At 45.3% G+C, this 24,902-nt stretch overlaps 1 protein-coding gene across 1 annotated transcript in view; it reads right to left on the reverse strand.

Moving 5' to 3' along the window:
* The window catches only part of igdcc4 (immunoglobulin superfamily, DCC subclass, member 4), a 154,370-nt gene that overhangs the window by 32,261 nt on the left and 97,207 nt on the right, over nucleotides 1-24,902 (reverse strand). The window contains exons 7-10 of the mRNA XM_065267762.2: nucleotides 22,603-23,013; nucleotides 15,078-15,242; nucleotides 14,711-14,848; nucleotides 14,001-14,165 (exon numbers count right to left, since the gene is read on the reverse strand). Coding sequence (XP_065123834.1) covers nucleotides 14,001-14,165; nucleotides 14,711-14,848; nucleotides 15,078-15,242; nucleotides 22,603-23,013 — 879 coding nt within the window. The remainder of the gene's footprint in view (nucleotides 1-14,000; nucleotides 14,166-14,710; nucleotides 14,849-15,077; nucleotides 15,243-22,602; nucleotides 23,014-24,902) is intronic.

Consider the following 24,902-nt stretch of genomic DNA (forward strand, 5'->3'; position numbering starts at 1 on the left):
CTAGCTCGCATGACTCCATAGTGCCCTCTCCCTGTAAGGCCCTGTCATCAAATCTAGGGTAGAGAACCTGCTAAGCTGAAACAGGAAACCCCTTTTCCACCTCCTATCCTCTTCATTTTCCCAGCCTTAGGACTTCGTCTGTTGGCTGTCTCAATTCCCATTTTCATTTTATTTTATTAGTATTATTTTCATTTTATTTATTTTATTTTTTTTATTTTTTTTTTTGTTTTTCTTTCCTCTCTTTTCCAGTCCTAGTTCATTTCAAGCAACCTATCCTCCTAATTCTTTATTTTATTTTGTTTTATTTTATTTTAATCATTATAATTAATTAATTTTAATTATTTTGATTCACTTTATTTTGGGCTGAAAGAGCAAAACTGCACAAACCATAAGGAGAATTCATTAGTAATACGCTCGATCAACCAAATGTCCAAGGCGACCTATAGGTTTTAACAAAGCGACAAATTACTAAACTTTTTCCCTTTTTTTTTTCCCCCCACACTGATTATCTGTGCCGCTGGAGAAAGGCCCTGATAATAAGCTCATAGCCCACACATATATATATATATATATATATATATATATATATATATATATATATATATACCTTTTTTATTGCCGTAGCTCGTTGAACTGTGCGGACTCGCATTGGCTCTTTGTGTTTTCTCTTCTATCAGTGTGTCAACATGTCCAGATCACCAAGCCCTGTCAACCACTGGGACCAGCTAGAGGCCTGGCTCAGCGCTGTGACATCTGAACTCCTGCCCAACCTCGCCAATGAACTGCAACACTTGGAAAGAGAGCAACTCGACGGCACCCTGAACAAGTTCATAGCCCTCGACCCAACGAGGAGCTACAGTCACAAGGATATAGCCAAGATCACAGGTGCCATCGCTCACAACCTCATCATCCAGCGTAAACTGGGCGAAAGGAACATCGCCCAACTGGAACAGGATGCAGCAGCTCTACAGCTCCAAGCGGCAGAGGCACGGAGGAATCAGGAGGACGCTCAGAATCGTCTAGATCAGCTGACACAGGGATTAGAGGATCAACACCCATCGACGGAGGAGGAACACTGGAGGCTAAAGGACGAGATTGGACAACTCCAAGAGGCCTTGTCAAAACTCCGCACAGACACAGAGCACAAGGAGCAACAGGAAAAGACAGCCAGAGAAGAGCTGTCCGGAAAGCTCCAGCAGGCTGAACATCTTCTGGTCAGAGCAAAGGTAGAACTGAAGGAACGTGATGCCAAGCTGAAGGCCTGTGAGAATCACCTGCGAGCGGCTCGAGATGAAGGTCGAGCTCTGGCTCAGCAACGAGACCAGGCGAGAGACGACCTTGACTCCGCCCAAAGAGAACTCATTTATGCATATAAACTGCAAGCTGAACAAGTAAGGGAAAAAGCAACCTTTCCCTTTCATTCAACCAGTGAGCCTGCACCCCCCCACCAAAGCTTTTCTGTTGAAAAGGGGGGCGGGAGCCCACTGTTAAAGACATCAGCCAGCATCCCAGAACCTCTCACTACCACAGAGGGGTGGGAACAAACAAATTTCCCGAGGTCACCTGCAGACATGCCCGGCGTGGCACCCAAAGACCTCGACAAGCTGGCTAGAAATATCCCAACATTTACCCCAGACCCTGCAGGTGGCCATGATATCCACTCTTACCTGCAGGACATTGACTTTTATTTGCAAACACTGCCAAATGTAACCACAAGAGACAAACTGTATCTGCTACGGGTTACTTCCAGTCGTGAGGTGAGGAGTTTCCTTGACCGGCAGCCAGAAAACGTCAAGATGGATTACAAGCAGCTGCAAAAGGCTTTAATAGAAGAGTTTTCGGATCCAGAGTCAGAACATGGACTAGTTACAGCAATGGACCTCAAACAGAGCAGAAACGAAACTCCACAGGCCTACTACAACAGACTCAGGCGAGCTTACTTTGGCTCACGGAATGAGCCAGGAATGGAGGAGGACTTTAACTTCAGGACCCTTTTCCTGCGAAATCTTCATTTCACAGTAAGCCAACACTTAGGGGTTATGGCCTGCCCTCGCACGATGACAACCAGGCAGTTGCGGGACTTGGCCCATAAAGCTTATGGTAAACAAAGAGCGGCCTCTGAAAAGACTGTTAAAAACCCTGTCATTCTCCCTGTCTCTGAACTGTACCCTGAACTACCACTGGAGGGCGCACGACCGCGCCACAGTGAAAGACCTTTCAACAGAGGGTCAAGAGACTTTCCAGCCAGCCAGGAATGGTACGGCCATGAAGGGGCTCGTCCCAAGCACCAAATGGGACGCGCCGAGAGGTCATGGAGCCGGCCAAACTCATCAGACAACCAGAAGGGTGGCGGCTCGTGGGAACCTGGCCGACGACCTAGAGGTAACCGTCCTGCACCTGGCAGATCAAAAACTGGTAACAGTCAACATCGATACACACAGAGCAAGGTTAAGCCTGAACTACCCCAGAAACAGAGTGACACAGACACGTCTGAATCAGCAGAGATTCTGAGAATATTGAAGGAGTTAATCCAAAAGAGGCCCCACAAGCAGGACCACGAAGACAAACCCGACTCCTTATTCATTTCACAAACCAAAGACTTTGGCGTACAAACAATATCTCAGACACCGACCAACCAAAGCCTGCAAGTACCAGAGAGTGCTGTGTTAACTGTCTCCTTCCCTACAGAGTCACAGGAAACCAGCCTTAACTGCCTGCCTATTAATACAACAGCCCCAGTACCAAGCCTCCTGGGAAACCTGATCGAAAGAGGAGAAGCCAAAAAGCTATATCTATCCATCACCTTGGAAAATGAGGTCGAACTAGAATCCCTCGTCGACACCGGAGCTGACCTAACGCTGATGTCATCCCAGCTTTTCACCAGACTCCAGAACAGAGCTAAGGCCCAAAATTTGACCCTTAAACCCCAAAGGTGTATGCTGAATGTGCAGTCTTACAGCCAGACTGAAGTTCAACTGCAACAGGTGATTCCCATCCACCTGACAATCGGTCCTATGAGCATCATACACCCTGTGTACATCTCACCAATGGATTCATACCCACTCCTCATTGGCAAAGACCTGCTAGACCGCTTTGAACCCTTAATGGACTTTAAACAGTTAAAAATTTGGGCTCAAGTGCGAGAACCTTTACCCTTTCAATCAGCCAGATCATCTGAGGTAAACTGCCAGGTCACACAGGTCATGGACGACCCCCCAGCCAGCCGCGGGAACTTCGTCTCAGACCTAAAATCCAAAAGTTCACTGCTCTGCACTCTGCATCCAGCCAAAGACTCAGAGCCATACCCAGGACTTGACGCACAAGTTCAACAGAATTTAAAAGATGCAGATGCCATGCAGGATGATGCAGATCATCAGAAACTACAAGCCTTTAACATCGCTACCCAAGCTATGTTAAACCACCTCTCAGACCCCTCCACCTACCCTATCACAAACTATGACCTGTCTGCTGCTCCAACCCGCAAACACCTCGGCGATGTCAGGCACCTGCTGCGCATAAAACACAACATCCTCGGGTATGTCCCTGATGACCGCACGACACCTGCGCTTATGGTTCCTCAGGCCCATAGGGGGGTCATACTGATGTATGCGCATGACACAGCATGTGCCGGACACCACCGCACAAAAGCCATGTATGAAACACTGAAACAGGTGGCATACTGGCCTGAAATGCAGCAGGATGTAGCACAATACATCAAGGGATGTCTGGTTTGCTGCCAGTTCCATCCGGCTAACCCAAACCAATGGGCACCACTGCAAAAAAGAGGTGTCAACTTCCCATCGTCAGCCCTCCAGATAGACTGGGTTGGACCATTACCCAGGTCAACGAGGGGCAACGAACACTTTCTCACGGTCATCTGCCAATTCACAAAGTTGGTAGAATGCTTTCCAGCACCCAATGACACCACCCAGACCACAGCATACACCACTCACCAGTATCTGGATGAACTTCATCTGGGAACGACCTTCGCTTTTCAAACGACCAAGATCTGGTACTACAGTTTCGCCCCGCCAATTCAGACAGCTCACCAGCAGCTGTCAAAGAAATTTCTGCCACACTGGACAGGACCTCATGAGATTGTGGACAAACTCTCTCCCGTTGCATACCGGATCAAGATGGGCAGGAGTCAGAAGGAACCAATTTTCAGATGGGTCCACCGGAACCAAGTCAAGAGACACTCAACATTTTGGCATGACAGTAGAGGGGGGACTAGCACTAACCAGGCCAAACTCCCTCCACACTGCCTCCTCACTAGAACTCTGCCACCTAGGGAACAGCCGCTAATGAAAAGAAAGAGAGCTGTCCTGACCAAACAAGAACCTGTAGCGCTCACCTATTGTTCTTTCTCTCTCTCTCTCTCTGTCACCAGGATGCTGCTGTGGATCACGGTCCTGTACATCAGCCTACAGGGGGGGTGGTCGCAACCTGAAATCGTGTCGCCGGGTCCAGTCTCAGGCATCGTCCTAAAAGAGCAACCCGGACCCCTGATCACGAACTGCAGAACACATAGCCAAAAAGTCTATGTCCGACTCAACCCCCGTGATGTCTACAGAGCACACTACACAGCATCAGCACCAGAAACCAGTTGGGCAGGAAAACGATGGGCGCAGAACGCTATGTTTCACGCAGAGGCCGACATCAAACACATGCTGTACCAACTTCAGAAGATGACTGTCACACAAGCAGATCTCAGCGGACAAACTAAGCGCCCCAAGCGGTTCCTGGGGGCCCTACTCGGAGCCGCCGCAGCAGTCGGAACTTTGTTCAACATTGGAGTCACCAGTGTCAATGCAGTCAGCATAGCCACGGTGAGACGACATGTGAATGAGATCCAGGAGGAAATACCTCAACTGAGAGAACAACTGACAGCTCAGAGCAAATCACTGCAAACCATGGGAAAATCCTTAAAAGATACTGTCGTAATTCTCAACACACACAGTGTCGCACTGAAACAAACAGTGAACTCTTTGAAACAGATTTTCTCAGTACTGCAGGTGGATCATGCCTATTCTCAACTGGTCACAGCTCTGATGTCAGACATGCTGCGCGAGGTGAGCTCCTCTGTGGACAGTCTAGCCATGGGTAGAATTCCACCCTACCTGGTACCCCTAAGCCTGGTACAGACCATTTTATCCTCTGCCACTGCAGGGCCAACAAACACTCTGCAGGCGCATCTGGCCTACTCCCTAGGTAGCGCAATTCCCTTAAGCATAGCCCCTGAACAAGGCGAACTTGCTTTTCTGATAAACCTGCCAATCATTGAGTCACACAACATCTACAGACTCAAAGACATTGTCAATGTTGGCTTCTGGCAGGGAAACACCCACATCAGAATACGCACCCCCGACGTTGTGGCTTACCATGACAGCAATGAACAGCTGTACCTTGCACCAAACCTGCGCATGTGCAGCCTCACTAAAGACATTCATTATCTCTGCCCCAGCAAACCTTTCCTTCGGGACAACACTGACGGCATCTGTGGGCTGCGGCCCATGAAGATTGACTCTCGTTGTCCTGCCTCAGCTAAACCACGAGCCGAGGTCACTAACACCCAAGCAGAAATCGTAGGTGACCGATGGCTGGTCAACACCCCAGCCAGCACAGCCATTTTGACCTACGACCAACACGACACAGCCACCCGCATCAGTCTACCAAACCAGACGATGTGGATTCAAGTTCCAAAGGATGCGATTCTTCACATCGATGAACTCGCACTCTATCACCTTCCCAGTGAGGAGTACCACACCGAACTGGAAATTTCAACTTTCTTCAGGGACCACAACTTCACTTTAGACCCTGAACTGGAGATGAGGATTGCAGAAGGGGGGACCCAACTAATTGATGTCACGCCCATCGACACTGCCCTCCAGACACTTGCTCGGATGCCAGCTATGCACAGCCTCCCTGTTGTCCGAGCCTGGACCGCCGCTGACACGGTACTGTGCCTCTCCACAGGAGTAGGATATGCCCTTACTCTTGGCCTCGCTTTCATCCTGTACCGAAGAGTCAGCGGGATGCAGGAAACAGTGAACAAGTGCACAGCTGCCCTCCCTCGAGCCTTCAAGCGGAACCGTGGGAAGCAAGACACACAAGCCGAGCAAGAGCCCAACCTCATCGAAATCACCCCTCTGCAGGCACGCAGAAGCGCTGCAGAAAATTAAGATACACCTGCCATCCAGACCAAATGACCTGTCCAACCATCGCCTATTGAACCATCGCCCACCAAAGTCTCTCAAGACCCTGGTGGCCATGAAGGGGGGATATGTAGCAAATGGCTCGGAGTCAGATTGGGGCCATTTGGCATCTGGATTTCAACAGCCCTAAAATTGTGATAATTAGATAACCCTGTCTCCTCTATCACCTATCAAGGCTGTAAAGTGGGCAACAATTAAAACAAATGCCGTCGTAAAAGGAGGTTCAAAGGAGCTCCATCCGAGCCGATCGAATGACGACCGCCAGAGACACAGCAGGGGGCACAGACTATATGTCTGTGATGAAACCACATTTAAAGATCACAATGAGCTGTTTAAATGTATATATATTTTATATCCCTTTACTGCATGATCGTGTATGTGTGATGTAACTGTGTGTTAACACTTTAGTTAGATTTTGTTCACTGTAGCATGGTTCATATCTTAGGTATGAAATTATTATTCAACGTGATCTTAAACCCATGTCTTGTCTAGTATCAAATTAATCCACTCTTTATTTCCTAATCATTTCTATGTATCATATTACCATAAGCCGCATCAATGTCATTTAATATCGATTTGAAGAGTTATGGAAACAAACTTTTATCATTTGGCATTTACGCAAATGTGATGTCTGAAAGAACAAAGGCTTGTTTCCCGCGCGATCGAACACTTCGCACATTGGTCATTTCACCTAAAATGGGCTGGGCGCGTGAAAGGTCAAAACGGCCTATCGTCCAAGCTCAGTTGCTCAGTTGCTCAGCGCTCAGCGCTCAATCGCTCAATTCGCCAGCGCAGTTTGGAAACTCGCTGAGACTCACCCAGAGTCCCTCGGATTCATCATCTTTTCTCTGAGCCCTGTCCTACTCTTCGGGACAGTAATTTCCTGGCTTGCACTTTGCACTTCGAGTTCGGACAATTTACGCGGAACACTCCGCCATACGGAACAACCAAACGGACTTACGAGCACACCTGGATTATCTCTCTCTCTCTCTCTCTCTGCTCGCACCCGCGCGCACAAGAAACTTCGTATTACATCACAAAGAGCCAAATGCAAGTATTAACCTTGTTCTACTCGCTGATGTTTAAGCTTTACCCCTTATGAAAATTAAGGCGATCCTTAGAGATTTTCCGATGGTTTGTGCAGATGTTAAGCAATAGTGTTTTTGCCAATCTTTTACTCTCTCTCTAGCTTTTCAGTCTTTTCTTTCTCATCTATGTTTTATGTTATTGTATATGTGTATGTTTAGTTAGTCATTGTGTGTACTTCGTTTTGTAGTTAATAAACCGGTTTTGCATTTTCACAATTGAACTGTTTCTGTGTTCAATGCTCACGAAATTAAAGTCACTATTTCTGCCTTTTGATCCAGCTACACGCTGCGAGTAGCACTGTATATCAGTAAGAAGGTTAATTTTAAAGGCCATGAAATTAACATTTCTTAGACGTTAATATACGATTATGGATATATGTCTTCGGTGGACGAACATATTAATTAATTGTTATTATTAATTCTGCTACGCCAGGTAAAACCTGATAAACTTGTATAATTAATTACAGTTAGTTATACATAATATTCCCTTTTGAGCTAAAATCTAAGATTCCCTTGGGAATCCCCGTAGTATTACAGTCGGAGGTTTATATTGTTTCAAATAACTTTATTCCCCTCCTCCCGCTGAATCGCTACAGTATAGTTATGTGCATATACTGCCAGTCGAATATTTTGCCACTCGCATGTTTTGCTATATTTATGTGCATATTTTGCCACTCACCAATTTTGCCACTCGCATGTTTTGCTATAATTATGCGCATATATTGCCACTCGCATATTTTGCCACTCGCATGTTTTGCTATAATTATGCGCATATATTGCCACTCGCATATTTTGCCACTCGCAAATTTCCCCCACTCACCTATTTTGCCATTCTCATATTTTGCTACTCGCATGTTTTGCTATAATTATGCGCATATATTGCCACTCGCATATTTTGCCACTCGCAAATTTCCCCACTCGCCTATTTTGCCATTCTCATATTTTGACACTCACCAATTTTGCCACTCGCATGTATGCTATAATTATGCCTATATATTGCCACTCGCATATTTTGCCACTTGCAACTTTCCCCCACTCACCTATTTTGACATTCTCATATTTTGCCACTAGCATGTTTGGCTATAAGTATGCGCAACTATTGCCACTTGCATATTTTGCCACTCGCATGGTTTGCTATAGTTCTGTGCAAATATTGCCACTCGCATGTTTTACTATAGCTATGCGAATATATTGCCACTCACATATTTTGCCACTCGCAAATTTCCTCCACTCACCTATTTTGCCATTCTCATATTTTGCCACCCGCATGTTTTGCTATATTTATTCGCATATATTGCCACTCACATATTTTGCCACTCGCATATTTTGCCACTCGCAAATTTCCCCCACTCACCTATTTTGCCATTCTCATATTTTGCCACTCGCATGTTTTGCTATAATTTAGCGCATATATTGCCACCTACTTATTTTGCACTCACATGTTTTGCTATAATTATGCACAACTGTTGCAAATCGTATATTTTGCCACTCGCATGTTTTGCTATAGTTATGCGCATATATTGCCACTCGCATATTTTGCCACTCGCATGTTTTGCCATAATTATGCGCATATATTGCCACTCGCATATTTTGCCACTCGCAAATTTCCCCCACTCATTTATTTTGCCATTCTCATATTTTGCCAATAGCATGTTTTGTAAATAATTATGCGCATATATTGCCACTTGCATATTTTGCCACTCACATGTTTAGCTATAGTTATGCGCATATATTGCCACTCGCATATTTTGCCACTCGCATGTTTTGCTATAGTTATGCGCATGTATTGCCACTCGAATATTTTGCCACTTGTATGTTTGCTATAATTATGCGCATATATTGCCACTCGCATATTTTGCCACTCGCATGTTTTGCTATATTTATGTGCATATTTTATCACTCGCCATTTTTGCCACTCACATGTTTTGCTATATTTATGTGCATATTTTATCACTCGCCAATTTTGCCACTCGCATGTTTTGTTATAATTATGCGCATATATTGCCACTTACATATTTTAACACTCGCAAATTTTCCCCACTCACCTATTTTGCCATTCTCATATTTTGCCACTCGCATGTTTTGCTATAATTATGCGCATATAGTGCCACTCGCATATTTTGCCACTCGCAAATTTCCCCCACTCACCTATTTTGCCATTCTCATATTTTGCTACTCGCATGTTTTGCTATAATTATGCACATATATTGCCACTCGCATATTTTGCCACTCGCATGTTTTGCTATAATTATGCGCATATATTGCCACTCGCATATTTTGCCACTCGCATGTTTTGTTATAATTATGCGCATATATTGCCACTTGCATATTTTGCCACTCACATGTTTAGCTATAGTTATGTGCATATATTGCCACTCGCGTATTTTGCCACTCGCATGTTTTGCTTCAGTTATGCGCATATATTGCCACTCGCATATTTTGCCACTCGCAAATTTCCCCCACTCACCTATTTTGCCATTCTCATATTTTGCCACGCGCATGTTTTGCTATAATTATGCGCATATATTGCCACTCGCATATTTTGCCACTCGCAAATTTCCCGCACTCACCTATTTTGCCATTCTCATATTTTGCCGCTAGCATGTTTTGTTATAATTATGCGCATATATTGCCACTTGCATATTTTGCCACTCACATGTTTAGCTATAGTTATTATGTGCATATATTGCCACTCGCTTATTTTGCAACTTGCATGTTTTGCTATAGTTATGCGCATATATTGCCACTCGCATATTTTGCCACGCGCAAATTTCCCCCACTCACTTATTTTGCCATTCTCATATTTTGCCACTCGCATGTTTTGCTGTATTTATGCGCATATATTGCCACTCGCATATTTTGCTACTGGCATGTTTTCCTATAGTTATGCGCATATATTGCCACTCAAATATTTTGCCACTCGCATGTTTTGTTATATTTATGTGCATATTTTGCCACTCGCCAATTTTGCCACTCGCATGTTTTGCTATAATTATGCGCATATATTGCCACACGCATATTTTGCCACTCGCTTGTTTTGCTATAGTTATGCGCATATATTGCCACTCGCATATTTTGCCACTCGCAAATTTCCCCCACTCACCTATTTTACCATTCTCATATTTTGCCACTTGCAAATTTTGCCACTCGCATGTTTTGCTATAGTTATGTGCATATATTGCCACTCGAATATTTTGCCACTCGCATGTTTTGCTATATTTATGTGCATATTTTGCCACTCACCAATTTTGCCACTCGCATGTTTTGCTATAATTATGCAACTTGCATATCTTGCTATAATTATGCGCATATATTGCCACTCGCATATTTTGCCACTTGCAAATTTTGCCACTCGCATGTTTTGCTACAATTATGCGCATATATTGCCACTCGCATATTTTGCCACTCGCAAATTTTCCCCACTCGCCTATTTTGCCATTGTCATAATTTACCACTCGCAAAGATTTTTGCCTTTCGCAACTTTGACACTCCCATATTTTACTAAAAATATGCGAATATTTTGCCAAAATTATATGCATATTTTGCCACTTACAAATTTTTCTACTCTCATATATTGCCACTTTTGCTACTTGCATATTTTGCAAAGCGCAAACTTCCCCCATTTGCATATTCTGCCATTCGCCAATTTTGCCACTCGCATGTTTTTCTGTAATTATGTGCATATATTGCCACTCGCATATTTTGCCACTCGCAAAATTTCCCCCACTCGCCTATTTTGCCATTCTCATAATTTGCCACTTACAAATTTTGCCACTTGCATGTTTTGCTATAATTATGCGCATATATAGCCACTCGCATATTTTGCCACTTGCTAATTTTGACACTCGCATTTGTCAATTTCTCATATTTTGCCACTCACCAATTTTGCCACTTGCATGTTTTGCTATAAGTATGCGCATATATTGCCACTCGCATATTTTGCCACTCGCAAATTTCCCCCACTCGCCTATTATGCCATTCTCATATTTTGCCACTCGCATGTTTTGCTATAATTATGCGCATATATTGCCACTTGCATTTTTGCCACTCGCAAATTTCCCCACTCGCCTATTTTGCCATTCTCATATTTTGCCACTCGCCAATTTTGCCACTCGCATGTTTTGCTATAATTATGCGCATATATTGCCACTCGCATATTTTGCCACTCGCAAATTTCCCCCACTCACCTATTTTGCCATTCTCATATTTTGCCACTCGCAAATTTCCCCCACTCACCTATTTTGCCATTCTCATATTTTGCCACTCGCATGTTTTGCTATAAATATGCGCATATATTGCCACTTAAATTTTGCCACTCGCATGTTTTGCTATAATTATGTGCATATTTTGCCACTCGCCAATTTTGCCACTCGCATGTTTTGCTATAATTATGCGCATATATTGCCACTCAAATATTTTGCCACTCGCAAATTTCCCCACCCGCCTATTTTGCCAATCTCATATTTTGGCACTCGCATATTTTGCCACTCGCAAATTTCCCCCACTCACCTATTTTGCCATTCTCATATTTTGCCACTCGCATGTTTTGCTATAATTATGCGCATATATTGCCACTCAATATTTTGCCACTCACAAATTTCCCCACCCGCCTATTTTGCCAATCTGATATTTTGCTACTCGCCAATTTTGCCACTCGGATGTTTTGCTATAAATATGCACCTATATTTACTATGCGTTTTGCTAAAATTTTGCAATTTTCGAGTGGCAACCGAATTCGATTGGCGTCCGAGTGGTGACCGAATTCGAGTGGCGACCAAATTCGAGTGGTGAACGAGAATCGATATTGACCAAAAAATGGTTCTGAAATTGTTTCTTGGTCATTCTTTGATCAATTGAAATAAAAATGTGGTACCCTTCATGTTGACCATGAACTGGGGGTCCATGACAAATTTGAGGACAGCGCCACCATGGGTCATGAGATATGAAAAAAGGCTACTTTTGCCCATAACTACTAATGATCTTGGTGTCTATGGATTCCTTAGCTCATGCCGAATCTGTCTATGTATTATGCCGGGTTTGACCAAACCGCCTGTCCGCCATTTTGAAATGTGTCATAAATTGCTATATGAAGTATTGGACATATTGGTGCAAAAATCAGTAGGGAGCTTCAGCATGATGTCCTGAAGGTACCTGGGAAGTCTGAGTACAGTGCCACCTATGGGTTATAACTGCTTATAACTTCTAAATACTTTATCTGATATTCATTTTCTTTGTGAAATTGTATTCAACTCGTTTGTCATTTTCCAACATTCTGTTTATGAGCTCTGTTCATGAATTACAAATTTTCTCTATTTTATGCCAGGTTCTGCTCTTATAGGGATGGTTTCGCGGACAGGGATTAGCTGTAGCCAGGACTAGGCCTTAGTTTAATTAGGAAATATAACTAGTTTTAACAAACATGCCTTACTAAAAACATTACTTGTGTGCATTTTGAGGCAAACAAAGGGCACTGATGTATTTTAAAATAAATGTATGAGCTGTCCAAACTGAAAACAACTTGCACTGACATATTATGCATATGTCATATTATAACTGCAGGAATTAACTCCAAATTACAGAACACTGCACAGTCATCTAAAGTTGTACCAGATGGAAAGCAAACCCAGAAAAACGCTCCTTACACGGGAATCGAACCTGAGACCTCAGAATCGACATATGCCAGTATGTCATATGACATACTGACATACTGGCATATGTCGATTCTGAGGTCTCAGGTTCGATTCCCGTGTAAGGAGCGTTTTTCTGGGTTTGCTTTCCATCTGGTACAACTTTAGATGACTGTGCAGTGTTCTGTAATTTGGAGTTAATTCCTGCAGTTATACCTTAAACAACTCAAACAGATATCTGTGTACAAGTGGCATGCTGTATTCAAATGGCTAAAGCTTTGCAGGTTTTCTAGTAATTCACTGTGTAGCAAGTGTTTAACTATGGGAATTGTGCAATGTTTAAAAAGTTGAAATTCAAATGTCAAAAATGGCCATAAGGGGCTTGGCCCCAAAATCGCTGCATGCAGCTATTTTTTTCAAATTTATTAAACCAAAAATGTAACTCGCATTACTTTTTTTAAAAAGTAACTCAAATATTAATGTGTACATTTAAAAAGTAATGCGTTACTTCAGAAAAGTAATATTATTACATAATGCACGTTACTTGTAATGCGTTACCCCCAACACTGGTCAGCGCAGTATCAGGACAATAGCGGCTTCACTTTTCACCAATGGAAGAGAGTGAACAGGCGTCGTCCATCTTTTTTTACAGTCTATGTGTGGCACAAAGGGAGTTTCTGTACGAGGGCGCCCCCTGGCTTTGGGATGTGTCAGGATTTCACCATAATTCATTCAAATTCATTCATTGAGAAAACGCGCATTGGCACGATTAATCGTTTCAGCCCTATGTTTGAGTTGCTTTAATTTAAAAACACCTTTTCCTGACTAACTTAACGACATTTTGTCGTTTCAAGATGCACACCTGTAGTGTTTTTTGTAAGGTATGTTTGTAAAAACTTCTTAAATGACCTAATATAAATAAGCCCTAGTCCTGGATTAGCCTAAGCCCTGTCCGGGAAACCGCCCCTTAATGTGTTATTGTAAATAAAACATGGATTCACGGGATTTGCAAATGATTGCATATTGATTTGACTTACATTTACTCTTCTTTCATATATGTTTTTACTCACCCTGAGTAAGGTTTGGTGTGTGGTGTGTGGCCCACTCAGAAGGCTGGCTGAACCCAGCACGTGTTCCTGCGGCTATCCGCAGCTGGTATGTTTGATTTGGTTTTAGATCCCTCAGAGTTACTTGTGTCTCATTGCCACCCACTTCCACAGAGTATATGTGATCCGCTGTGGGACAGACATGTATGCAGACACACATATCAAACAAAACACACATGTCAGTAGAAATCATTTCTGTAGCTGGCTGATAAATATGAACAATGTTAATCTAAATTGAGTTTGATTCTCTCTCTCTCTCTCTCTCTCTCTCTCTCTCTCTCTCTCTCTCTCTCTCTCTCTCTCTCTCTCTCTCTCTCTCTCAACCCATCAGAGCGAATCAGGCTTTTGTTCCACTTTTAATTCTGTTCATTAAACATTCAGAGCTCTAATAGAGCAGAAGCAATCAGGCATGTAATTCAGATCGAATACCCTCAGACAAACCTGCTAGTGCCAACAAATAAAGGCAAACAAATGTGAACTTCGCAACTGACATTCATGGCATGCATCGATTAACACACAAACTTAAGTACACACTAATGCTCAAGGCAAAACCCATTTTTGCACATCACTTGTATGTCTGAGAAGGATTAACACATTCACCCAATCTCTTCCGCGTAAACCCCTTAAACTAAAGATCTTAAGATCATGAGGGTCAACAGGTGGGGCTGTCTCACCCTGCTCCAATGCCCTGTAGTCAATGCGATAGCGTGTGATGGCTCCACGACTCTGCTGAGAGGAGAGGGGCAGCCACATGGCTCTGATATCAGTGGAAGAGGTGCTCAGCAGAGATAACTGGGGAGAGGCACTGGGCACTGTAGGATGGAGAAAATATAGATATTTAAAGGAAATTACATTCTGTTTGCTTGAGTGGCCCGATACAGAATTTTTAAGGTGGACAAAGAAATGATATGTTGATGCTTTAATTAAAATACACTGATTAAACAGGATTAGCATACTGGCTGCCCTCACACATATAAAAGTAATGTATACGCTCTTTTATTGCAAAATACAAGTGAGCTTTGCTGTTAACTTATTACTTACCGTCCTCTAGCATCTCTATGGTAACGGTCTGTGACGGACGGCTGGCCCCCATTGGCGAAAAGGCTACTACATAGAAGGTGTAGGCCGTGTGAGGGAGCAGTTCCTTTACATGCAGCTCTGTTGTGTCATTATTCACCGCAAACTGATACTCCATGTTGTCCAAGCCTGTACTCAAATACATAAAAAATACATATAAGAGAGACCGGGGCTAGTTGTCAAACTGAAGGTTTTCAGTATTGGGCTACAAATCCATGATTCAAACAGCTTTGCCAGGGCATAGGAACATTTAACATACATATTTACGCACAACAATATGTAAATCAGCTAGAGCTAAACAAAAGTTTCTTGAAATGTACATAGCTATATATTAGTTATTATAAGGCTGAGTGAAAAGTTTATGTTTATACTGTTTGGAAGTATTATCTGATAGCCGACTATTCATACTGATATCTGCCGATACCAATAGTTTGGTGGTTATATTAACTAAATTCTGAAGATTAAAATATTAACCGATATTGTTGCCTGTGTTGCGTATGTGTGGGGTGGGTCTATCAAAAGAAGGTCCAGAATCTATTGAGGTGTGTTTGTGTTTAGGTGATTTCAAATGTCAACATTTGCTTTCAGAGATCATGCACCCCGCCTTTAGTATTGAATATTATACCACGGGTCTGTAGAATGCTGTATTCTGATTGGCTGAGAAATGTTCCGTGGGTATGCATTAATTTCTGATAACTGCACACCTAACTTGTCAAATTTCTTAAAAATAGGCACCAGAGCATTATTTTCTTATAATTCAATGGCCCGTCGTCAATTATTCCTTACATAAACTAGTGATGTTTCTTTAAATTTTTTTATACACAGAGCTCAAATTCATTGCATTTTACTGTTTTCTTTTGATTGACAGGATATATCAGCATTGACTGTTGCTGTTTTTTCGAGGGCACACAATGCGAAGTTCGTCACAACATGTATGCAGGTTCTTATTTTCAAAATATGTGTTCGGCGCCTCGAGTGAACCTGTGTGCATCACGTGTTTTGTCAAAAAAGTGCCTGCTGCAGACGCGTCTAAACGGTTTATGATAAATGAGACTCTCACGTTTGCCAGATACTCTCTTAATCTCATGGTTAATCAGAGTTTACTGTTAAGGGAATGTCTTGCGTGTATTTTGTGAACATGAGCGTCTCTTTATGGCCAATATAGCGCTGCATCTGTAGTTTATACCCTTAAAAATGTATAAATAACTTTTAAAAATGGTTTTTAATTTACATTTTATGCACATGTAATATTTGGTTAAAAGGCCTTTATACAGATATTGTTAATAAAAAGGTCAATGTGTGTTCAATAAGCATTATCTATACATTTATGCAGGGTTTCCCGCAGAAAATTTGTTAGTTAAGGTGGTAGGGTTGTGCAGGTGGGCAGGCCAGGGGCGTGGTAATCAAAGGGGCGGGGCATACGCGTCATGATGAAAATATTTTTATTTAAAACACTCGAATAAAACTAAATTTTGAAGAAACTATGCTTAGTATGCTTAATTAGCTTCTTTTTCGCTGAGAAAGCCGGAAAGTGTGACCGGCCGTAACAGCAGGTGGCAGCACCTGTGGCGACGAGACGTGACGTCTCCGTTCCCTCCTTCAGGGAACGGAGACGTCACGTCGTGACCGACGAATTGGGAATCCCTACCAAAACGCCACTAGGGGCTGACCTCTTCCAGTGTATGCAGAAAAACCCTCCAAATCCCCTTAGGGAATGGAGAAATAGGATAGGGCAGAAGGCCGGGCACTAGATGTTCCTTTAACCCCACAGAAGTGCCAGCGACTGGGAAGCGCCCTACCTGAGCATGATAGGAACGCTGCGGAAGCCACCGCCCCTCTTAAGGGCTAATGGTGGACGATAAAAAATAAAGACAGTCGTGGCTGTGTAAGCAAAGCAGTGCTCTGCTAAGGGAAACGTGGGCTGGTAGGATTAACCCCACGGAAAAATACTCACAAAGGAACAATGCTAGCAGGGTCAGAGCTTTCATTGACAAAAGCTTCAGACTCGCAGACTGCAAAGGCTCGAACGGGGGGGCCTGAAGGGCTTTCAGCACCATGGACAGGTCCCAGGGAGGAATAGAAGTTAGATTAAAAATCTAATAACCAAATTATGCTGGCCAACTGATCTGCCGTTGATAAGTGAGTGATGAGCAGAAATAGCAGCAATATCAACTTTAATGGTGGAGGGTGACAGCCTACCGTCTAACCTATGTTGAAGATATAAAAGCACGATGTTAATAGGGCATTCTCTGGGGTCCTCGCGTTGCGAAGAGCACCAGGTGACGAAAAGGTTCCATTTAAACGCGTAAGCCCGTCTTGTGGACGGAGCGCGTGCCGCGTCGATTGTGTTAGATACCACTTGTGGTAAATCACCTAAACCTTGCGCACGCTCAACGACCACACATGGAGATCCCACAGGTCGGGGCGCGGGTGCCATAATGTGCCCCCTCCTTGAGAAAGAAGGTCCTTCCTCAGGGGAATCCGCCAGGGAGGGGCTGTCGCGGGGAGCATTAGTTCTGGAAACCAATTCCTGCTCGTCCAGTACGGGGTGATCAGTAAAAGGCTCTCCTCGTCCTGCCTGACTTTGCACAGTGTCTGTGCGATTAAGCTCACTGGGGGAATGCATATTTGCGCATCCCCCGAGGCCAGCTGTGTGCCAATGCGTCCACGCCGAGGCTGCCCTCGGTTAGTGAATAAAATAGGCGACAGTGGGTATCGTCCAGCGACGCAAACAGATCTATCTGCGCACGACCGAACTTCTTCCAAATTAGCTGGACCGTCTGGGGGTGGAGTCGCCATTCGCCGGGGCGCGCAGCTCGAGAAAGCGCGTCTGCCGCTGTATTGAGCGAGCCCGGGATGTAAATGGCACGAAGGGACCTCAGATGCTTCTGACTCCAAAGGAGGAGATGACGAGCGAGATGCGACAGGTGACGGGAGTGCAAACCGCCTTGACGGTTGATATACGGAACGGTCGCAGTGTTGTCGGTGCGTACTAGTACATCCTTCCCTCGCAGCTCCGTAGCGAAGCGTACGAGTCCCAGATATACCGCCCACAACTCTCGGCAATTGATATGCCAGTGCAACTGGGGTGCTGTCCACACCCCTGAAGCTGTAAGCTCGTCGTACGTGGCACCCCAGCCCGTGTCGGACGCATCTGTGTGGACAACAGCATGCCGAGAGACCTGTCTCATGGACACACCGGCCCTGAGAAACGCGGGGTACGACCACGGGGGGAATGTTAGGCGACACGCAGGTGTAATAGCTACACGATGGATGCCGGCGCACCACGCTCTCCTCGGGACTCGATCGTTAAGCCAACGCTGAAGCGGTCTCATATGGAGCAGTCCGAGCGGTGTCACGGCCGCTGCTGCTGCCATATGCCCCAGGAGCTTCTGAAATTGTTTCAGCGGGACCACATTCTTCCCTCGAAATGAACCGAGGCAAGTCAGAATTGACTGGACGGGCTCTTCTGTCAAACGCGCCGATAAATAGATCGAGTCCAGTTCCATACCGAGAAAAGAGATCCTCTGCGTGGGGCAGAGTTTGCTCTTTTCCCAGTTGACCCGAAGACCCAAACGGGCGAGATGCCGAAGCGTTAAATCTCTGTGCTCGCAAAGCGTCTGCCGAGAATGCGCTTTTATAAGCCAGTGGTCGAGGTAAGCCAATATGCGAACACCGCTCTCTCTGAGGGGTTTTAACGCCGCCTCCACTACTTTCGTGAACACACGGGGAGAGAGAGACAGCCCGAACAGTAAAACTTTGTACTGGTATGCCCGGCTCTCGAATGCAAACCGGAGAAACGGTCTGTGACGAGGGAGAATGGACACATGGAAGTACGCGTCTTTCAGGTCTATTGCCGCAAACCAATCTTGGGGGGGAATTGAATATTTGCTTCGGTGTTATCATCCTGAAAGACCTCCTCTGCAGAGATTTGTTCAGAACGCGCAAATCCAAGATCGGTCGTAGCCCACCGCCTTTTTTGGGTCCTATGAAATACGGGCTGTAGAAACCCGACCTCATCTCGGTTGGAGGGACCAGCTCGATCGCGTCCTTTGCCAGCAGGACTCCGACCTCTGCACGCAGTACATGTGCATCGGACGCTTTCACCGTGGTGAAACGAATGCCCGAGAATTTGGGTGTGTGCCGGTTGAATTGTATTTCGTAACCGAGGCGGACAGTGCGTAAAACCCAACGAGACAGGCTGGGAAGCTGAAGCCAAGCCCCCAAGGACCGTACGAGGGGAATTAACGGCACTACCAGTGTACCCGCGGTGGGGCGGCGAAGCAAGACAGGTGGTACTGCCGGTACGTCTGCTGTGACAGCATAAGTATCTACAGTATGTGTGTGTGTGACACTGACCTGAGCCCGCTGAGGGTGACGGTCGTCTGGTCTCCTCAGCGGAGAGCGCAGACTCCGATGAGGGTGCTGGTGGTCCAATCTCCTCAGCGGAGAGCTCGGACTCCTCAGGACACCCGCTGGCGATAGAGGAGAGGGAGGAAGAGCATGTGAATGCCCGCTCAGATCTCTCTCGATCCTCTGGAGACCTGGAGAAGGAATAGGAATGCACTCTTTTTGTGGTTTTGTGGGTGCCGGCTGAGAAGCCGGCGGAACAGAAACAAAACGAAACCAAAGATTCTCCACACGGCCCTCTACCGGTGGAGGGAGCGGTGCCATCACCGTCTCCCGTAGAGTGATCCCATCCAAATCCAGGTCGCCCGTCTCAGGGCCGCTTTGATTTCCGTTTGCCACGGGAAGCGGGTGGGGCGGGCTGCCGACGGCTGTTCCCCCTCCGTGGCCTGGAAGATGTTCTAGCGGGGGGGTGGAGGCAGCCGCCGGAGGGCGCCCTCGGCGAGGAGCAGACGGGGCAGCCGGCGCTGGAGGGCGAGATGCAGGTCGCTTGCGCCGGGGCATGATCTGAGCGATCGCCTCCGTCTGCTTCTGGGCGGCGGAGAACTGCTGGGCGAAAGACTCCACCGACTCACCGAAAAGACCAGCCTGGGACACTGGAGCGTCCAAGAACTTGTTCTTCTCCGCATCCGACATGTCCGCCAGACATAGCCATAAGTGGCGTTCCTGGACCACCATCGTGGACATGGCACGACCAATCGCCTGCGCTGTCACCTTCGTTGCGCGAAGAGCCAGATCAGCGGCAGCCCGGAGCTCCGAAAGGACAGGCGAGTCGTGTCCTCCCTCGTGCAGATCCCTCAAGGCCTTCGCTTGGTGAATCTGCAGCAACGCCATTGCGTGCAGGGCTGAAGCCGCCTCTCCACATGCCTGGTGGGCAGCGCCAGTTAAACCGGACGACTGTCTGCAAGCACGAGAGGGGAGGGTTGGCCGGTCCTTCCAGGAGGGAGCGGTGGCCGGACACAGTTGCATCGCGACCGCATGCTCCACGGGGGGGATCCCCGTATAACCCTTAGCGGCTCCGCTGGTGAGGGAGGTGAGGGGGGAGGGCTGAAACGGCCGTAATCTGGTAGAAAACGGCGTCTTCCAGGTTCTAGTCAGCTCCTCGTGCACCTCGGGGAAGAATGGTACCGGCGGAGAGGGTTGTGAAACCCGGGCAGCTCCAAAGAACCAATCATCCAGGCGGGACGGCTCGGGCTGAGGGGGGTTAACCCACTCTAACCCTACGGTCTCCGCCGCTCGAGCGAGCATGGCCACCATCTCTGGATCGAACTCCGGCGTCCCTACCCGACCAGAGGGAGGAAGGGCGTCGTGGTCCACGTCAGGGGGAGAAGGCCCACCCTCGGATGCTGCGGCTTCTGTGAATTCAGAGGACGGCACAACAGATTCTAGAGACATCGTAGCACACGACGCTGAAGTCTCCATTGGCACATCAACCGGCTGTGGATGAGGAGGCTGAGAGCAGGAGGAAGAATCCCCCGAACGGCTCAGCACAGTGATGCGGAGGTCGTCTTTTGAGATCGCTCAGCACTCGCATGACGAGGGTTGCGTTTTTCTCGAAGGAAAGACAACCGTCTCCGCAAATCCACAATGGACATGTTCTCGCAGTGAGAACACTTACCCCCAGCAAACGCTGCCTCAGCGTGCTCGATGCCCAAGCACGAAAGACAACGCTCGTGACCGTCCTTCGGACCCATGTACTTGCCGCACCCAAGATCGCACGGACGAAAAGCCATCCTGAAAAGGACGCTGATCTCCGGATATACGAGAGAGTGGCTGCCTTTAACAAGGCACAAAGCTCTCGTATCTCTCTTTTAGGGAAATTCACTCAGATGCTCAGTTGATGATGCGCACAGGGAAAGGCAACGCACACACTAAACTCAAAACAAACAAACAGATGTAGAGCTGTGGAATAAGCGAAGCGTTCGCTGTGGTACTGCCAGTCCAACCAACTTCAGCAATTGAATCCCAACAGAGTAAAGTAGCTTCTCAGTAGCAGATACTGCCGGCTTTCGAAGCGAAAAAAAGCTAATTTCCCTATTTGCACCTGCTGCTTATATACGCACCTGGCGGGGCGGCGCCAGCATTATGCAAATATCTCAATGCCAAGTTCATTGGCGTTTCAGTAGTATTCGAAGCAGATTGGTCTCTCTAAGCGAGTTCCCAATTCGTCGGTCACGACGTGACGTCGTAGTGACCGACTGAAAGGGAACCTCCAGACATTGACGGACCATGTCTTTCTCTCATTTTGGCCATGTGGCGCGTGCCCGCTCGCAGTGTGAAGCGCATCCACGCTATTCTCCGAGATGCACTTGACGGCCTTTTGTGCAGCGATTTTTTTTTGGACGACCTTGTTAAGGTGGTAGGGTATCCCAGCTTAGGTGGGCTGCCCGAACTGAAAAGTGCTGCATTTGACAGACGCTTTTATCCAAAGTGACAGTGCATTACATAGTTTACATTTTTTATTAGTATGTACCCTGGGATTGAACCCATGGCTTATACTTATGCAATATATAGCGCTTAAATATTAACTTAAGCAAAAAGTGTGACAAATAGCCAAGTCAAGTTCTGGTACAAATAAAAAAAGTTAATTTGATTTTAAAAACAAAAAAACATCTTACAAAAAAGATTGCTATGTAATAATATTTGGATATAAGGACCTCTTATAAAGCTTTTCCCATCACTAACAATCTGAGTTTATTCAATGTGCTTGCTAGTTTGAAGCAGAGCTACTGCTCTTTGCAAACTAACAAAACAGTATTTTCTGCATAAGACTCATCTTTAATGATACATGTTGGTGGTCAGACAGGGAAGCAGTTAGTAAAGAAAAGAAGAAAGAGCTTAAAGAAAGTTTGAAGAATTTTCATAAAACACCAAATTTACATTTGTATATTTATGCATTTGGCAGCCACATTTATCCAAAGCAATTCATAGAGCATATATTATTATTGTGTGCCCTGACCCAAATCAATTACCTTTTTGCTGCTACCCTGCTAACAGCTTTCGCCGCTAACCCAATGCTCTACCAGTTAAGCTACAGGAAAGCAGATCAAAACTGCAAAAGCGCTATGAAATACGCTCTCACCTGCCGTCCGCTGATAGTGCACAGAAAAGCCGATTATCTGGTCACTGTTGTGTTCAGGTGGTTCCCAGGTGAGCAGTGCAGACGTGCTTGAGTGGGGTGTGGCCAACACGTGACGTGGGGGGCTTGGCAACCCCTCTCTCACAATGACGGAGAGCTTGGCAGTGGCGCAGGCCGTGCCCAGGCTGTTGGCAGCAATGCATTGGTAGTAGCCTGCATCGTCCAGCCGCAGCTGGTTAATGAGCAGAACTCCAGTGTTCTGAGTCTTTACTCTGGCATTGGACTGGACCGGTTCTCCATTCTTTAACCAGCGCAGGGCAGGGGGAGGGTCACCAGAACTGTTACACACAAAGCGAGCCGTATTCCCCCGAGACAGAGACACTGCCTCTGGAGGCTGAAGGATGACCGGTGGAGCTGGTGAAATAAACCGAAGAGGATATTGCATGTAACTACAGTCATGCCAATAAAGCCATATCAAGATGAACTAAGAGAGAAATTTGATCATAAGCTGAAAAATGACAGTGAGAAATAGTTTAAATTATATTCAGAATCCCAATGACATTATGCATAATCAACTCAAATATTACTGAATTCCTACTGGAAAGAGGATTGCATTGTATAGTTCTATTGTTGCATATAAAACTAATATTTAAACATACTGTAGACTGTTATCTGCTATCTAGCAAGTAATATAGTAAAAGCATGTAGCAATTTGTTGTAATATTGTATCTCCACACAGAACATCATGATCCTTCACTGTCTTTCATTTACTTGTTTCTTATTAAAATGTTTGTTTATGTTTCAACCACCTGGCAGGAGCAGATTTTTAAGCTAAAATATCTTGGTACTTAATGAAATTTATTCCCAAGGTGCCCTTGAGCACTATTAGTACACCAGCCTTAAATCATCGCTGATCTGGCAACCTATTTTACTGTATGCACTCTACTTATGTGTAGTGAATAAACTAAACTGAAGATAGTTTTGAGCTGCTGAAGCCAACCATCTGCTATTCTACCATCTGTACCGGCACTACAAAAAAGATGTCATGTCTTACATCTTGTTTATACCTGCTATTAAGATGCGTTTTTGGTCGATCAGAACACAAGTCCGTGTTTTAAATCTGTCTCTTTTGTCCACTTTCGACCGCTTCTGTCCTGATTACTTAGAGGGTATGGTGTATGGGTGAGATGTTCAAACACATGTGGGAGAAATTACAGATTTAAGTTGATGCGCACTAATATTATGAGAGAGTACCGCTGCTTGTATTTTTAGTAAAAGTCTTATTATGCTGGTTACACACCAAAAGATTTGTTACATCTTATAAGATTTTCAAAATGTGGTAGACCACAAACATGAGGATAAAAAATACTTGATTTAACCGTTTTGCTCCTATAGTGTGTGGTGTGCCATGATGTGTCAAAGACAGCACACCACACACAAACAGATTTTCAACCAGAAAGGGTTTAGGTTAAGTTGTGGAGACAGCGAGAAAAGGTCTGTGCAAGTTCACTGTGCATCAACTTCACTTTGTGCTGCATCATGACTGCTTACGTCTTCCATCATCTCGCTTTCTGATTGGATATTATAATCTAACGTAATAATCTTAAGAGTGTGCGCGCGTTTGTCCTCTGGGTTACCCCCAAAGATCAGGATTTCTAATCGTAAATATTAAACATGTTTAATATTTAACCTCCTAAGACCCGAGTTTTGGTTTGTCTTTTTTCAGATTTCTACCAGCTATTTTGGGGTTAGGAAGAACCAATAAATATAATAACCAAATATTTTTCTTAGAACATGAAGCAGTGTATTTGTCAATGTTTGTGTACAACAGGTTCCAGTTACACAGAATAAATTATTATGGTCCAAACAACAAAAAAATGTAATGTCCAGATATGTGAACATCGAGGTCTTAGGAGGTTAAGATTCGCAATCAGGACGGCTAGGACGTTCTTCCAATCGGACACTCTTAACACACCTCACACCAAGGGAAAATCTGATAAAATAATCTGTAGAACCATCAAGATAATCGGGACATACAGTAGCTAGGATTGTCGGATTGTGTGTACCCAGCATTAGGTCCAAAGAAATGTACCTGACCCCAATGACCCCGAAATGCATAAATCATTTATTTTAAAAGAAAGCTGAGCCGAGACAAACCAGAGAAAATTAGACCCGAGTTGAACCCGACCCAGTGGCAATTTTTTAAACCCGACTAGACCTGAATGTAAACGGCATCGACGTGTCCAGTCTGCTAACTCGCACGCATCAGTCAGGCAGAAAGACACCGACGACACCAAGGTAAC

Source organism: Paramisgurnus dabryanus, chromosome 2 (assembly GCF_030506205.2).
Source record: "Paramisgurnus dabryanus chromosome 2, PD_genome_1.1, whole genome shotgun sequence".
Taxonomy (NCBI): Eukaryota; Metazoa; Chordata; class Actinopteri; order Cypriniformes; family Cobitidae; genus Paramisgurnus; species Paramisgurnus dabryanus.